We start from the raw sequence: 17,772 nt of genomic DNA on the forward strand, positions 1-17,772 counted from the left end.
AAATAGTTTTCCTAAACATTTTTGTCCTCATATGGGGACAGCTGGACAAATTTTAAATAATACCAAACTATAGAAAGTCAGTGTAACAGGTTCGAGCAAGAAGGGAGTGGGACAGCAGTCCAGGTACTATAGCTTTTTATTAAAGCTTCAGCTTCACAAATAAAAACATGGGCTTTCCAGTCACACAAATCAAGGCCAGGCTTTTCAGCTAAATAGAGGGTTTACTTGGACACGGCAATCTCTGGTTTCTCGTGTCGTTCTCTCTCTCCCTCACTGGCGTTCTCGGCGGCTTTTCAAGCCTGTCTCCGTCGTCACTAATGAGACACATGTGTTATGTATCATTAAATCACCAGGTGATGGCCCTTACCGCTTCCTGTCTCCCCAATGACAGATACATGACCATGTCCCGCTCCACAGTCAGATTTATTTTTTTTATCAAATTGTTTACTATGTTTCCAGGAGTGTTGGTTATTCACGTTTTTGAGACGTTACGGACATTCCATCAGAAATTAGCATAATTAATTCTAATTTAAAGTAATGTCCAACATCATCCAATCACTGTCAATCATGTTCAAATAAAATTATACATTATAAATTCTGAATCTATGTATTGATTATCATTGTCCCATGTCTGCCAAACATGTTGAGTGGCCCAAACATCATCTGCAGCATGAAACTGAACTATTGGTCAGATTTTAGGAGTGAATGCACTTTGCTGCATAAAGAGTTATAGGATGCTCCCTTGATCCCTATTTAGAATATTACTTAACTTCCAGTGTGCTGTCTGTCTGCACTGGTCTCAAAACAGTTTGAAATGCACCTTATTTTCATCCTAACTCCATTTAAAGCCTCTGAAAGCAACATTTTTCTGCTTTTGGATGAACCCTCATTCTTAATGTGATAATCCCACTCTAAGGAAAAAATGCACTGAAGTACATATTAGTGTAAATTGTTTTAGCAGCATGGCGTTTCACAATAAATCGCTCAAGTTTTTTAAATGACATATCAGATGAAACTAGAGACTCTAATCTTTTTTCTCAAAATGTTTTCAATGTAAAAATGTAATACATTTTCTTACCAGATGTAGTTTTGTTACTTTTTCTGCTGTGATCAGCGCTATGTTGTTTTGTTTACATTTACTTTTACATTTATTCATTTGGCAGACGCTTTTATCCAAAGCAACTTACAGTGCACTTATTACAGGGACAATTCCCCCGGAGCAACCTGGAGTTAAGTGCCTTGCTCAAGGACACAATGGTGGTGGCTGTGGGGATCGAACCAGCAACCTTCTGATTAACAGTTCTGTGCTTTAGCCCACTACGCCACCACCCCTCTTTTGTCACATGACATCAAAAGTTTAACCATTTAATGACATCCCAGAGTCTTCTGAACTGAGATCAATAGGTTTAAATGAATTTAAATTATGTGTCGCACATAGCAAAGCCAAAATACAATGTCCACAAATGTATACGCGGGGGTCGCACGAGGTGCTTTTTAAGTACGTGTTCAATGTTCACTAAATAGTTACATTTATTAATATTAATAATTGGACTTAACAATTTTCCCACCAAGTAATTTATTTCATAAAGCTTAACTGTAGTGCATAAGCCTGGCTGTTTATGGTTGCCAAGCAACTAGCAACTTGGCTCAGAATGTAGTCACAGGTGTGCATTTAAAACAGCTTTAAACATGGCTCATCCAATCAGAATTTAGATATGAACTCTATGTTTCATAACAGTCTTTATTTCCCTTAAATATAGAATAGAGTAGAACAGCACTTTACTTGAAAACTGTGTCCATGACTTTTTTACTAAGGCACTATCTACAAATGTACACACCCGTACCATCAATGTGACCAGACAGAGAGAAAGCATTGGTCCAGTGCTGTATTTGCTCCCTGCAGTCAGACTCATTTTGCTTTAATTTGGCATAATTATGGAACCACACACTCTGTCTCCCCTTCTAAGAGGGTTATATGGGTTGAATAAGAGTGGCAGATGAGAAACGCTAAGCTCTGTGTTGGTTTTGAGGATCATATAGTGCATGACTATGGTACTCCAGAGAGTTTGTAGTTTTAGACATGCTAGGCTAACAGCAGGGATAGATCTGATCTCTCTTCATCTACTGGTCAACAGCCTTGTAAGAGACCGAGACTGCAAAGGACCCCTCAACAATTCAGAGAAAATCCCAGCATAAGCCTGCTGTTTTATTTGTGGATACAACCTGAATGGTGCATGATGTGATTAGTCACTTTTTGCTTTAGAGCAAATCTCATTTAGTTTTTTCATTTAATCACACAGATATCCTCAATATCACTGAAGCAAGTCACCCTGGTGTATTATCAGTCTCTTTCTTCTTACATCATAGCTTTATAATTTATGGAGAGAGGAAAGGAGCCTAGATAACTCAGTATTCCATGTCATAGTGCATTTCTGTACAAAAGAGAGGAAACTGGTCTGGTGGTCTCAGAGAAGTATTAATAATCATCCTCAATTTTAAATTACTCCAAACAAACACCTGCAGATCAGAATCAGAATAAACTTTACAAGTATGCTAACATACAAGGAATTTGTTTTGATGACAGAAGCTTCCAGTGCAAAAACAATACAACAACAAGACAGAGATAATAATAAAAAAAAATAGAATACAAATAAATAGTATTTATAGGAACACTCAGTAAGGGTGCGTACACACTGCCAGCGACTTTATCGCTGCAGGTCGCCAGTGGCTGGCGGTGAAGTCGCTAGTGGGTGTTCCCACTACTGGTTGCCTAGTAACGTTTGTAAATGACATTCACGGATATCATTCCATTGCTGTTGACAGCGAATCTCTTTTCTTGCCACTAAAAACAAACATTTTGGAGGGAAAAGACTAAATATAAATGGAATCAGTACATAAAATGCTAGAAACAAGGAAACAAGGCGTGCTGTTTGCCATAGCGGCTGTTTATCTGCGGCGAAAATGCAAATGCCGGTCTGTCTGGGTCCATAAAATCCCCGCGATCTCAGATACACCTTTCCACGCAGTATTTTTCTTAAAAATGTCCTTGTACGTGGGAAGAGACATATCATAGAGCACTGGAAAATTTCTAACAGCAAGAATTAGCCTTTCATCCATCTTTCCGTTACTGCAGGAGCTGAGAGAGAGAGAGAAGGATCTTGTGAGTTCTCCTGTCTTCTCTCCTATTGGCTGTTGCTTCCGTTAGTCGCTCCAAAGTTGAACTTTTCTCAACTTTGTTGCGTCGCTGGACACGCCCACATCTAGCGCCAACGGTCGCGACAGCTCGTGTCGCCGGAAGTCGCTGTGCTCGCATTGAAAATTAATGGTATTGAGTCGCTGGCAGTGTGTACGCACCTTAAGACAAAACAAAATTCATCTTGGATGGGGCCCATGACAGTAGTGTCATCTGCAAACTTCAGCAGCTTGACAGAGGGGTCCTTGGCAGTGCAGTCATTGGTATACAGGGAGAAGAGTAGTGGGGAGAGCACACATCCCTGGGGGGCACCAGTGCTGATCGTACATGTGCTGGAAGTGAATTTCCTCTGTTTCACTAGCTGCTGCCTGTCTGTCAGAAAGCTGGTGATCCACTGACAAATATACATGGGAACACAGAGTTGGTGTAATTGAGTATATCTGGGATGATGGTGTTGAAAGCCAAACTGCAGTCAACAAAAAGGATCATTCCATATGTCCCTGGTCTTTCCAGATGTTGCAGGTTATGATGCAATCCCATGTTGACTACATCATCCACAGACCAGTTTGCTTGACAAGCAAATTGAAGGTGATCTAGAAAGGGTCCAGTGATGTTCTTCAGGTGGGCCAACAAATGACTTCATGACCACAGACTTCAGAGTCATGACTGGGTTTGTAGTCATTAAGTCCTGTGATTTTGTGTTTCTTACGGACAGGAATGATGGTGGAGCGTTTGAAGCAGCAGGGAACTTCACACTGCTTCAATGATCTATTGAAGATTTGTGTGAAGATGGGGGCCAGCTGGTCAGCACATGATTTTAGACAAGTGTGTGAAGTACCATCTGGGCCCTGTGCTTTCCTTGTCTTTTGTTTTCAGAAGACACGGCACACCTCCTCTTCACAGATCTTAAGTGCAGGTTGAGTAGCAGGAGGAGGGTTGCATGAGGTGTTGCTGTTTGTGTGACGTGAAGGTCAGAGCGGAGGTGGGATGTGAGACGGGCCTTTGAAATCTACAGTAAAACACATTAAAATCGTCAGTCAGTTGCTGGTTCCCTACAGTGTTGGGGGATGCTGTCTTGAAGTTAGTCTTTTAGACCTATCCACGCTGATGCAGGGTCGTTAGCTGAAAACTTGTTTTTCAGCTTATCAGAGTAATTTCTTTTAGCCAATCTGATTTCCTTATTCAGTGTGTTCCTGGCCTAATTGTACAATATTTTATACCCAATTCTGTAAGCATCCTCTTTGGTCTGACGAAGCTGCCTGAGCTTTGCTGTAAACCATGGTTTGCCATTGTTGAATGTTAAATAAGTCCTAGTAGGAATGCACATGTCCTCACAGAAACTGATATATTATGTCACAGTATCTGTGAGCTCATCCAGATTGGTGTCTGCAGCCTCAAATTCACTCCAATCAGTGCTGTCAAAGCAGGCTTGTAGTTCAAGCTCTGCTTCATTAGTTTACTGTTTACAGTCTTTACTACAGATTTAGCTGATTTTAGTTTCTGCCTGTAGGTTATGTTGAAAGTTACTGTTTATAAACAAATACTTGGTGATGGAACTCCTTGGGTCTTTTGAGGTAGGGGGCTGAGCCCGTCTAATAAGGCCAGCGCCACACTATTCAAGTTTTTCTGTGATTTTCAGGTGTGAGCTTAATTTACATAATCACCAGCCAGGTGGAGGGAGATGGAGTACGCATTAGTGTCTGCCAGCAGGAGGTAATTAATCCTTAGACCATCGGGACTCTGCTGAGATAATCACTTCACAAACTACTAAACAACATCTGGCTTGTTTGAAATTATCTCTGGCAGTTAGTGTGACGAGTACACAAAAAATGAGCTTCAGGCCAAAGTCCAGTTTATAGATAAAGGTGAATGTAACAGGGCGGAGGGTGGGGCCGGGTGGTGTTTTTGCACACCCGGTCCCTTATCAGGCTAATTAAGCCTCTGAGAGGAATATAGGCAGACTGCGGATGGTGGTGCGATAGATAGAGAAAGAGAGAGAGAGAGAGAGATTGTTTACGGGCAGCTGACCGTCATGTGAGTGTTTGATTAAGTTTTTCATTAAAATATTATTTATCTTGTCAAGCCGGTACACATTTTTTCATATTTTCTTATCAATGCTTTATTCCTCTGCCACAATAATGAAATACATTTTAATTATTTGAATACAATTTGTTATATATATATATATATATATATATATATATATATATATATATATATATATATATATACATACAGTATATATATTATTTATTTTTTATTATTTAAATATAACTACAATTATTTCACATTATTTGTTTAATTATTGTTATTTGAGGGGCTTTCTCAGCAAATATCACACTTTTTAATCTCACTGAATACATAGAACTTATATTTGGCCAATAAAACATTTGCTTAGACAATATAATAAGGACATATATTTTAATTCTTCAGAGTCTCTAAAACCCTTTAGAAAACAAAACTGCCTGTTTCGAGTTGGAGGGGGATCAGAAGCATCAGCCTCTCATTACCGGCTCATTGAGCTCTGCCGAGCACAGACATGGTCAAGGGCGTTGAGACATGAGGGAGGAGTATTTTCACTTCATTTGGATTAATGGACAGTTAATATCTTCTGTGTTTGAAGATGGAGTCTGCCAAGTTTTGCTTTCCTCTACTGTCATGCACACATATATTTATAACACTTCCTTTTGTCAGGGGCCTGGGTAGCTTAGCGAGTATTGATGGGCATGCTGAGTGACTCCAGCCAGGTCTCCTAAGCAACCAAATTGGCCCGGTTGCTAGGGAGGGTAGTGTCCCATGTTGTAACCTCCTCGTGGTCACGATTAGGGGTTCTCGCTCTCAATGGGGTGCGTGGTAAGTTGTGCATGGATCGCGGAGAGTATCATGAGCCTCCACATGCTGTGAGTCTCCGCGGTGTCATGCACAATGAGCCACGTGATAAGGATGCACGGATTGACTGTCTCAGAAATGGAGGCAACTGAGACTTGTTCTCCGCCACCCGGATAGAGGTGAGTAACAGCGCCACCATGAGGACCTACTAAGTAGTCTGAATTGGGCATTCCAAATTGGGAGAAAAGGGGATTAATAAAAAACACTTCCTTTTGTCTATGCTACTTAATTAGTTACTGTGTCTGTTAAATAACTCATTGCAGGTATATATTGAATTTAATTCAAAATAAGAAACACATTTTCCAATAGAAATATAGTGGGATCCAAAAGTCTACAAATAAACATAAAATATTATAACATTAAATAAAGAACAAAATATGCTCTTTGGACTTTCTCAAATCATCAGAACAAGGATTAGATTTAGATTTGTTATTTGTCCGTTTCCTGCCTTTGCTTTGTATCCGTGTTCAGTATTTTCACATGTTGTTGCATTGATATGAATCTGCATCAGGTTACTATCTTTATGACCCTCTCCATCCTTCAGTGGAAATGGAGATGTTAATCTTTCCATCCTGGTAAATATAACGTTTCCATGTGGTGAACCGTCGTACTTGTGAACAAAAACTTGCAAATACTTCAGAAACTGTGATGATAAAGTTCTTATGAAGTCTCTTCCCTAAACTCACGTCTTACTGTCTTTGTCTGTCTCTCCCTCTCTTTTATCCATATGGCTCAAAAGAGTTTCGTCATGGCTTTCAAGTCCCTCTCATCTCAAGCTAAGCTGGTCATTCCCTGCCGGGAATCCGTGGAGGAATGCGAGAAATGGGAGAATCGCCCGTGGGCAGGGTGGGTTTCAGAGAGTTCAGGGTTTAGGGTCAGTGGTGGATATTTTTTAAGGGACAAGAGGGTTTTCTGAGCATAGAGTTGCATGCCACTTTTAGTAGTGTGTGTGGATGGACCATTAGAGGCATCGTAAATTGGTTTCCCAAGCATAAAGAACAAAGGTCAACCATGGGAATTGATTTATGGAACTCTTAACAGACACTCTAGATGAGATTTTTATGATCAACACTGTTGGAAAAAAACCTTTTTATCCCAGCTTAACAAGGATGGACAACTATATGTAAGTCATCTGTAAATTGATTTCCAAAAACTCTTAACACTGTTGCTCTGTTTGTTTGAGCATCCTGACCAGCCCGACAGCAACACTGGGTCAACCAATGGCACGAGTTTGGGGCGGGACTATCTGTTTGTCCAACCAATGGTAGGTGGGCAGATTGTTTGAAAAACCTGTTTGGTTTGCAAACAGTCATTATTTTTACAATTCCGTTTGGTGCCACTCGTGGTGCAGGAGTAACACTCTTCCACTCAAAATAGTTTTTTAGGTGTGTTCACTGAGCAGAATTACACACGAGCATGTTTTTGCTTGTTCAAACAAGTTTGTGAAAAAATAAAAGAGAAGGAATTAAAGAAGTGCACCTATAGATCAAACCGGACAAAAGAAAAAGATGCCATTGTTATCAGATACCTAAGAACTTGGAGCATGTTTTTTTTTTTTTGGGTGTTGCATGTGTTTGAGTGTGTGTAGGCGGGAGCTGTGTTAAAAGTGTAAAAATATGTGGTGGTCATTGTGGCAGGAACAAACAGGTTGTTTGCTCTTGCATATTATTCTTATCTTTTATTACAAGTCTACAATAAAAGGTGCCTAAGTAAGAGTAAACATAAACAGAACAAAAAACAACTGGAAATGATATTCAAGCCCCTTTCTTGAAGTATATATTTTTATATAAAATATATTCATTTATATATATATATATACAGGGTTGTGGAGTAACGGTATACATGTAATGGGATTACGTATTTAAAATACAAAATATTAGTAACTGTATTCCACTACAGTTACAGTTTAAATAATTGGTAATTAGAATACAGTTACATTCAAAAAGTATTTTGATTACTGAAGAGATTACTTTGTAATTTATTGTAATTTGTTTAATTTAATATTCAGTCCTTTCAGATGGAAAACATTTATAGATATAAATGATATGATCCAAAGTGCATTTGAACAGTGATGAAACACTTTCTTATGATGTGTTACATTCATACGAGCAGAGAGAGAAGTACGTTTGAAGTAAGTGTAGAGCAGAAGAAATAGAAATAAATCTTGTGTAAATTGTCAGATTTACACTAAACTAAAATGCTATTTCTAACCATTTTACATGCACGTTACCAGACACGATCATATTTATTAATCAAGAAAATTCACTTTAAATCATAATAGCTTTTTTCTAGTAAGACCTTTGGTATTAGAGCAAAAATCATATTCTTAATAATAACTTTGGTATTGTTTTAAATTTGATTGATCTTGTTTTAGAAACAACACTGCATAAGATATTTAGGTTTTCCAGAAAATGTATTTTTAACATGTATTTTGTCTTACTGTACAGAGTTTTTATAAAAATAAATAATCTACCAGTGCTGAAGAAGCAATCCAAAGTATTTAGAATACGTTACTGACCTTTAGAAATCTAACGTCTTACGTTACAAATTACATTTTACAGCATGTATTCTGTAATCTGTAGTAGAATACATTTCAAAAGTAACCCTCCCAACCCTGTATATATATATATATAGTAGGAAAAAGATCAATCTTGCTTTTAAGATTATGTCTGACTTAATATGAAACCAAGGACTTTAATTCCTGTCTTAATTATTCCATAATCACCAGCTTCTTGCATGTTTGTCAATGGAATATTTCCAGGTGAATAAATTCCACAGATTTTCACAATCAGAGAAGAAAATGTATTGTTATTAAATGATTATGCACTTCAAAATTTCTGCTATTTAAATTAATCTAAAAGTTTAGTATTTTTTTTATTATAGATATATAAAATGATATGTATAAATACAATTATATATACGTGTATATATATATATATATATATATATATATATATATATATATATATATATATATATATATATATATATATATATATATATATACTGTATATATATTCTGTAAATATTTTTTTAAAGTGAACATTTTTGTTTTTAAATAATAAAATAATATTAAATTAATAAGTCATTTATTGTTTTAAATTAATACTTACTTTGTTTTATTAAAATAAAATATAAAATGTATTTTTTTTCACTATTTAAAAAGTACAGGTTTCATTTTAAAAGTAATTTTTTTAAATATATAATTGTATATATTTTCAAATATACTGTGTATATATATATATATATATATATATATATATATATATATATAAAGGTATCTATATTTTTTACATTTTAAAATCAAACCTTTAGTTTTTAAATAAAAATAAAATAAAATAAATAATGAATGCATTGTTTTAAAATTAGATGTTGAGTTGTTTTGTTAAAATAATAAAATACATATAATTATATTTAAACTGAATAAACTAAATAAACTTAAGAAACTTAAGTTATTTAAACTTGTAATTTAAAATGTAAATTGTTGTAATAAAATATAAAGAGCAAAATTAAAACTCTGCTGACCATAATTTTCTTGATGAACACATGATGATGACGGTGTAATTGTGAATATGGGATAATCAGCAGAGAAAGACGTCTTTGTCTGTGCTCTTGCAATTACACTAACAAGAGCAGATTGAGCACATGCAAAATTACAGAATCCATCTGATGGAACAATGGATTGCATTTCTCATCCACTAAAGTCTGCTCTTTCTCTCTCTTTCTCGCTTTGTGTGGGGCAGTAAAAGCCCCCAAAGCCTTCTCGCAACGTCGTGCACCAATGCTGGGATTTGGGGAGATTCTAAACCTTGCTCTTTGCCCCAGGCCTTAAAGACAGGCAACAGAAACAAAACACTAAGTACTAGACTAATGGGAGCAGGTTTAGGGAACGGAATAAAGCTTTTCTCTTTGCTTGTCCCTCCACTTACAGCATCTCTCAGCAGCCATCGCTCACAGCTTTTCTTTGTCTGTCTAGTAAATATGCTTTTTCTTCCTGTTATCCATAACAAATGACTAATAGGAGCCTCCCAGTGCTTTTTATACCTTTTTTAGTAGAAAATATTAAGTATTATAATATCTGACTGAATGAAATGAAAGTTTTCTGATTGAGTTATCAGACTTTGTTTGCAGGTAAAATTGTGCTGTTGATATTTTCAAGGAGGCCTGTATGTGCTTTAATCATCTATAATGTGATATGAGGAGACATTTCAGATTATTACACTTCAGTAATGATAGATTTTGTGATTCATAACAGCTCTTTTGAATTTAATATCTAAGAGTGTAATTTGTTTTCACAACCACCTTACCTCGCTGCCATCTGTTCGCTCTACACTTTTGAGATAGCCAGGGGAGAAAAAGTTACTGTGTGCTACAAATCTATAAAGAGTTACACTGTATTAGCAGATTTAGTCACCGTATTCTTCATAAAGGATGTTTCAAAATAGCCCTTTGTGTGACCTGAAGCAAGCTTAAGGAAGCAAAGCTGTGATGACTTCCTTTTTTAACACTCAGCCTCACACTGCTGTGCGTGTGCTGGTGATCTATTCTGTAGCCTCCCTTTCTCCTCAAACAAAAGAGTATCTGAGGGAAGGAGAGGGATGTTCACTAGAGTCAGGCCATTTCATTATTCCATTACAATGCACACCGTGCTCACAGCCAAACATTAGCTTTATGCACAGCTGAAGAGAGGATGGGGGAGAAAGCATTCAGGATGAGAGAGGGGAACAGGAAATAAAAATATATAGAAAGAAAGAAAAGTTTGTGTGTGATGTTGTGTGTGTGTGTGTGTGTGTTTATGTGTGTGATGTTGTGTGTGTGTGTGAGCACGCGCATGTGTGTTTAATAACGGAGCCCAGGCTAGCACATTCTTCACAGTGAGTGGAGTGAAGTGAAGTGGTAGAGGTGTCCTCCTAAGTGCTTATGATTAAAGTTTCACAGTGAGACTGTGCTTGGCTCAGCAGGCAATTCCACCACCACACACCCTTCCTCAATCCTCTCCACCTGCCTCTACCCCACAGGGGACGTCCAGCTCAGAGATGGCAAAACATCAAGCCCATACCACAAAACAATACTTTTTTTAGGTGTCTTGAAGGGATAGTTTACCCAAAACTTACATTCTGTCATCATTTACTCACCCTTATGTCATTCCAAACCTGTACGACTTTCTTTCTTCTACGTAACATAAAAGGTACATTTTTGAAGAATATCCTGGCCACTTGTTTTGATATAATGAAAGTGAAAGAAAGCCATACGGGTTAGGAACAACATGAGGGTGATTACATGATGACAGAATTTGTGAACTATTCCTTTAAAGGGGTCATGACATGGGTTTTTTTATTGTATTATTATGTTCCCTTAGGTGCAATTATAGTATTAATATATTTTTTTTTTAAGAAAAACTTTTAAAATCTAGTGATTTATGACCTTTTCCCACCCTGTTTCTCATCCTCTGATTCAAACAGTCTGTTTTGGGGGCGTTTTCCATTTAAGACTTCAGTGTTAACGCCCACTGTTATGATTGGCTAACGTCAGTGCCTATGTATCAATTATTGACGCTCCCAGCCAGAACAATATGCAAGTAAACTAAGTAAAAACACTGTGATTATTCATAATGAATGAAATTGCGCTTTAAAAAGTAGTTTAAAGTTTAAAATAGATTACTTACAGTTTGCGTCGTCGTTGTTCCCAGAATAGTCGGCACGGACTTATCTTTGAGCAACAGTTTTCTGGCAAAGCCAGCATCATATTGAGATTTGTTCTCAAAACAGTCATCCTTAAAATGTACAGAACAAACGCTTAAGTTAACACTGCCGTGACTGGGACGTCCTCAAAAAATAAACTGCATCCATTTTTCCCTGACGCCTGGATCTTTCGGCAGCTTATTCAGAGGTTTTGTTTGACCACAGCCAGGAACAGCACATCTGTGTGGCATCGTAATTTTCCTGTGCACAAGTAGTCTCTGTCAGAGCTCGCTGTCCATCGACTGAACACTTGTGAGGCGACGGCGATACTGAAATGAGCGTGAGTTGTCTTGGCGCTTAAAGCGTAGTTATCTTGTGCTGGAGGCGGTCATATGCAAACGCTGGTACGCCACTTCTAACCGTCACGTCACTTCTAACCATGAATCCAGAACGAGCTGTATTTTGAGCTTGATTAAATAAATGGTTCGTTTAGAATGGGGAGGATGTCTTAAAATATTAAACTTGCAGGACGTTTTAATGATACAAAGACCTCTTATATACCAAAAGATCAAGGCAAATTTGGTTTCTCATGTCATGACCCCTTTAACTTAGATATGAAAGTGTTAGGTATCATCACGGAAGTGTTCGTGGTAGTGTGGGGCCTGATGTCATCACGTTGAGATTTATGGCATATTATTACTGCTAAATTTCACCAGGGATGTTAAAGAGTATTGTGTAGGTGATGAGTGGGAGGGGGAGAGTGGGCTGCAGGCCATACGGTTCATTCTCTGACTCAAGTTTTCTGCTCGACTCATTGTGATCACAGTTTCTCTCATCGATTTTCGCTAACCTTTCAGTTATGACTGCAATGACATTTTAACAGTAGATCCCCGCTGTGATATTCCATCTGGACTGTTTTCTTATAGCCGAAGGTTTGATATTTTATGGAATCGGATCAGATGGTATCAAATCTGTGCTTGATTAGTGCGCATATGCTTATATGCCATCAGAGCTCAAATTATGTGACTGTGGTGACATTTTTGTCAGATGGTTCTTAATAAATCTCAAGTGCAGTGCTCAATCAGCTTGCTAATATAACTGTTTATGTACAGTAATGCTAACGTGGAAAAACTGTGCATCACTATACTTGCAATGAACCACAAAAAATCATTTTGCAAAAATGTAGGTATACCCGCGTGATTCTATAAAACCAAGTTGGGAGAAGATTTCCAAAGTCCTTTTAAGGCACTTTACTTTGCCAAAGAACAGAGAGGGCTTGCTGTTCCACACCAATGAACAGCATACATTTATTGCCTTTATAAAATTCTAAAGCTTAAACTGCAGTGTGGAGGATGAAGCATCTAACTGGACATGGACAGGAAGGAGCAGAGATAGTAAGGCGGATCTGTGAAAAGGAGTGAAGAACAGCAAAAAATGGGGTCAGCTCTAGTTTATGTAACTCTACAGCAAGGTTGAGTAGACTTACTGCAGTGCGGAGTTTCTATTGCAGCTCTCGTGTACACAAACAAACATACATACACAACTCTGCAGACTGTCATCCTGAGAATGAGAGTATCAGCTGTCTCTCTCTCTCTCTCTCTTTTGTGGCCTTAGGGTCTTGTTGACCCTTACTGCTGAAAATGGACATGATCCAGAGAAATAAACACTGGCCTGAACACACACACACATGCATTTACTAGTTTCTGTGATATACACTTTTTGAATCACAAACCCTCTGGCAGGGTGTAACAATACACACACATGCACACACTGCATAAAAGTTAAAAAAAATATATATATATATTTTTATGAGCGGTGCTTGTCATGCAACACTCGCCCCTACTTTTAAAAACTTTTAAAAGCTGGAGGTTCAAAAGTTTAACTTTTAAATCAGGACAAACAGTCAGCTAATTAGGAAGCTAGATAGATAGATAGATAGATAGATAGATAGATAGATAGATAGATAGATAGATAGATAGATAGATAGATAGATAGATAGGTAGATAGATAGATAGATAGATAGATAGATAGATAGATAGATAGATAGATAGATAGATAGATAGATAGATAAGAATAAGAGAGTTTGTTTACTTCAGAATTTTTTGACAATTTGCAAGTTTAACACCCTATGTCGCATCATGCTGACGCTAAACGTCTTAAGGCTATCTACACTGGACATAGGGTGGCCACTTTTGAAGTTTTAAAATAAGGGACACTTAAATGAGGGGGGGGGGGGGTGCGTTCGACATCCTCCAGAGTTTTAGCAACAAATGCATTGAGTTAAAATACGTTATAAAAATGTTTTTATACCCTTTCTTATATGCTCAAATTAGAACTTTCCTGACCCCTGACTTAAAATTGTTAATGTAATTAAAAAATTTACCGTAATCATGTCCCGTATAGATTCAATATGGGACACATCATTTTATTTTTAAATATGGGATGATCCCATATTTTACGGGACAGGTGACCAACCTACGCATCTAAGTGAACTTTCTAAACCGTTTATTTGTCTTTTTGGCAGGAGTAGCGCCACCTGGCAATGTAAAATGACCGCTTACTGTTGGCGCGATGTGACATACGCATTCAGTGTAGACAGCATTGTTGATTATAATGGGAGCGAATTGCTTTTGTCATGCCACACTGCACCGCTCGCTTCTTTTGTAGACAGGGTGTAAGTAGTCCTGGGATTTTTGTCATATTTGATTGCCCGCTACGGGAAAATTGTATGTCCGATCAGTTAGAACAGACATAGCACACTAAGTCGAAACAGTCCAAAGGTCTTTACCAGGTTTGGTGAACATAGCATGAAAGCTCTAGGAGGAATATATTTAAACCTTTTTGGTTTTTGTTTTGGGATTTAAAAAAAAACCTAATCAGCTTAAAGTGTAGAACAGTATGTTAGCTTGAAAATGCCTAAGCAAATACCAGTAGACACACATAGGATAGACCAAGGCACTTTGATAAAAATATTTTTAATGTTCAGATGTTGTTTTTTGCTTGCATTTAGACGAATATCTGCTACAGAGATGAGAATGAGTTGGTGCTTTTTGGGATGGGAACACAAAATAGAGGTTTCTACTATAACTTCCGATCATTTACTTTCCCCTCTAAACAGATCTAATGTGCTATAACCACCAGGAAAATGCTGATTCTCCTCTTCTATCTCTCTCTCCTTCTCTTTCTCTCTGTGTGTTTATCTCCTGGTGAGTGGAACAGTGAGCATATTATTCTGAGGCTAATACAAAACTTTGGTTCAGAGTGCATAAAGTCTGATCTGAATTCCTATATTTATACCTGCTGCAATAAGTAGATGAGACTCTTTCTCTTGCTCTCTCTGTGCAGGCCTTGGATTAGAAAAAAATAGGTCAGATTGGCATTGAGGATGATATAACCGAGTTTCAGCTTTAAGACTGCTGGGCTGCCTTGATCTTCTGTCATAATTACCTTATTGTTGGCTTCTTAAATAAGGAACCAAGACGAATCTAAGCGAATTCTTCCTCTTGTGTAGCAGGGAGGGTCCGTGAAGTGTTGTTGTATGAGTGTTGTGTTTTTCTGTGGCCGCACCTTAAACCAGGTGTGCTTTCATCTTCTCATACATCTTGTAATCCACCCATCACATCCTAAGAAACCCAGAACCTCCAAACAGTACATTATTGTACATCTCTAAGCAATCCTTATGTCTAGACTTAATCTTCCTCTATTCCCTTTGTTTAAAAATGTCTATTATGTTTGTTTTTCAGGGAAAACTGCCTTAGGACTGATGATGAGGACAATGATGTCTATAAATAGAAGAATCCCGGTGTGGAAAGGCATCTGATCCATTGGTTCTGCCTCAGGTACTGCTTCTAATTTCACAAACATTATATCAAGCTTTAACAAAATAGAACTATAAAACTAAAACAATATCTCTTCACAGCTTTTTACTTAAGTGTGTAGTTCTTCTTTATTTTTGATACATTACTTTCTCTCATAACTACTTATTGTAGATAGACAACCATAAGTAAGCTTTTATAGGTTGATCACTCCAAAATTTGTAAACACAGGGCTCTTTTTGTTTGGGCATTATGACCAGGCCTGACATGGTAACATTGGCTTAACCAATGGCAGGAGTTTGGGGGAGGGCTATCTATTTTATGACCAGTGGCAGATGGGGGAGTGTTCAGAAAACCTGTTTGTCTTTTTTCAATTGGTGATGCAATAAGTAATTACACATTTGACCTTTAAGTTGACTCACCAAAAATGAATTCCATTAATGGTGAATAGTGGATACCTATGATTACATTCCTGTTTTATTCTTAGAAGTGTGACAACAATTTCAACAGATTTTAACAGAGATTCATAAATGGTGAACTCTCTGATGGAGGTCACTGTAAAAAAACCACTGATGTTCCCACCACAGCAGGTTGAGAGGCTTCACATCCCACTCGTTCTGTCCCTCTCTCGCACTGTCTTTGTGTGGATCAGAGATATTTCTGGTGTTAGGCTCTGATCACATGCTCTTCAGCTCTCACTTTTAGAGATGTTGAGATTGACTTCCTCTGCTTTAGGTACATCCTTTTTTGTTTCAATGCTTTCTCTGTTGGTACTGTAATAATGCTTGAATCCTAAAACTTCCCCCTTTAGATACTGTAAGTGCTGGACTAAGCAGGTATGCTGCCTCAGAGCTCCAGTGGCTCTTTTCTGCCATCTCTAGATTGCATAGCATCAAGTTTGAGAGCCCCAAAGACTTGCAAATCTTTCATTAAAATGTCACACAGGCTCTTTGGCAATGGGACCTGTATGTTGGGCATTTAATAGCTGTTGTGTCTTTCACAGACGTTAAACCATGGGGAACGTGGAGAGCCAAAATGGAGACCACGCCTACTACTGTGAGGGGCAGGGCCACCTCTCACGAAAGCACATGACTAGATCCCTTCGCATCAACAAGCAGTCTCGGCAATCACATCACACTTTGTCCAGCAAGCCTGAGCACCGCAACTCTGAGACTAGCACGAGATCCAGCAGCACCCCTTCCATTCCACAATCCCTGACCGAAAACGGCCTTGAACCCTTCAATGAGCCTGATGCTCTGGAAGGCTATGGAGGAGCCATTTGGGTGGACCGGGTGGCCATGAACTTGCGGCCAGTGTCCTTTCACGACCCTGCCACCACACCAGGCTCTGAGGAGAGAGTGGAGATGGACACAGTGGTCCCAGATGGTTGTGATGATGAGGGACTTTTCACAAGTGAGGACACGTACCTTCAGAGAACCAGAGATGGTCCTCGAGAGGGTGGCAGCTTCAAGAAGAAACGCTCCAAATCTGCAGACATGTGGAGAGAGGATTCCATGGAATTCTCTCTGTCAGATCTAAGCCAAGAGCATCTGACCAGCACTGAGGAGATTATCGGGACAAATGATGATGAAGGCAAAGGCTTCGCCAACTGTGGAGGTCGACGTCAAACCTCCAGCCCGCTTGAATCCCTTTCCGGAGAGAGAGCGAACTCTTTGGATGAACTTTGCACACAAAGGCTACCTCCTCTTCATGGCTCTCACCATCTCTATAGCAGTCATGATCCCGAGAGGATAGAGGTGGGCGTAATAAACGGCGAGGTCTTGTCTCCTGCGGAGGAGGACGGGAATGGATATGGAGCATACACGCTTCCCTGTCGTCGCTCTCACTGCCTGTCGGAAGGACTGTCCAATCGCCAGGCTCATATCTGCTCGCGTATGCAGGGCCGACGTGCACAAACAACCCATGTGAGTTATGCCTCTGACAAATGCTTTTTCACATCCTCTCAAAATAAAGACAGCTCATGATTCATCCAGCCTGATCTCGTGAAAAGATATTACATGGTTCATACACGTATTGCGGCAGTTTCAAGGTGAAATGGCCCTGAAAGTTAGTTAAATGCTCTCCCAAACAGATGGGGGTTTTAAGGTTAATTCTTAATCGAGTTTTAAGTCAACAAATCCTACCTACCAACCATAAACCCAAACCTAACAGATAGTCTCAGATAAAGCCAATG

At 38.5% G+C, this 17,772-nt stretch overlaps 1 protein-coding gene across 1 annotated transcript in view; it reads left to right on the forward strand.

Annotated features, from left to right (window-relative positions):
- Positions 1–17,772, forward strand: part of LOC127636722 (rho guanine nucleotide exchange factor TIAM1-like) — a 71,615-nt gene that overhangs the window by 11,546 nt on the left and 42,297 nt on the right. The window contains exons 2-3 of the mRNA XM_052117411.1: positions 15,507–15,602; positions 16,582–17,503. Coding sequence (XP_051973371.1) covers positions 16,592–17,503 — 912 coding nt within the window. The 5' untranslated portion in view covers positions 15,507–15,602; positions 16,582–16,591. The remainder of the gene's footprint in view (positions 1–15,506; positions 15,603–16,581; positions 17,504–17,772) is intronic.

The sequence above is a fragment of the Xyrauchen texanus genome, chromosome 44 (assembly GCF_025860055.1).
Source record: "Xyrauchen texanus isolate HMW12.3.18 chromosome 44, RBS_HiC_50CHRs, whole genome shotgun sequence".
NCBI lineage: Eukaryota > Metazoa > Chordata > Actinopteri > Cypriniformes > Catostomidae > Xyrauchen > Xyrauchen texanus.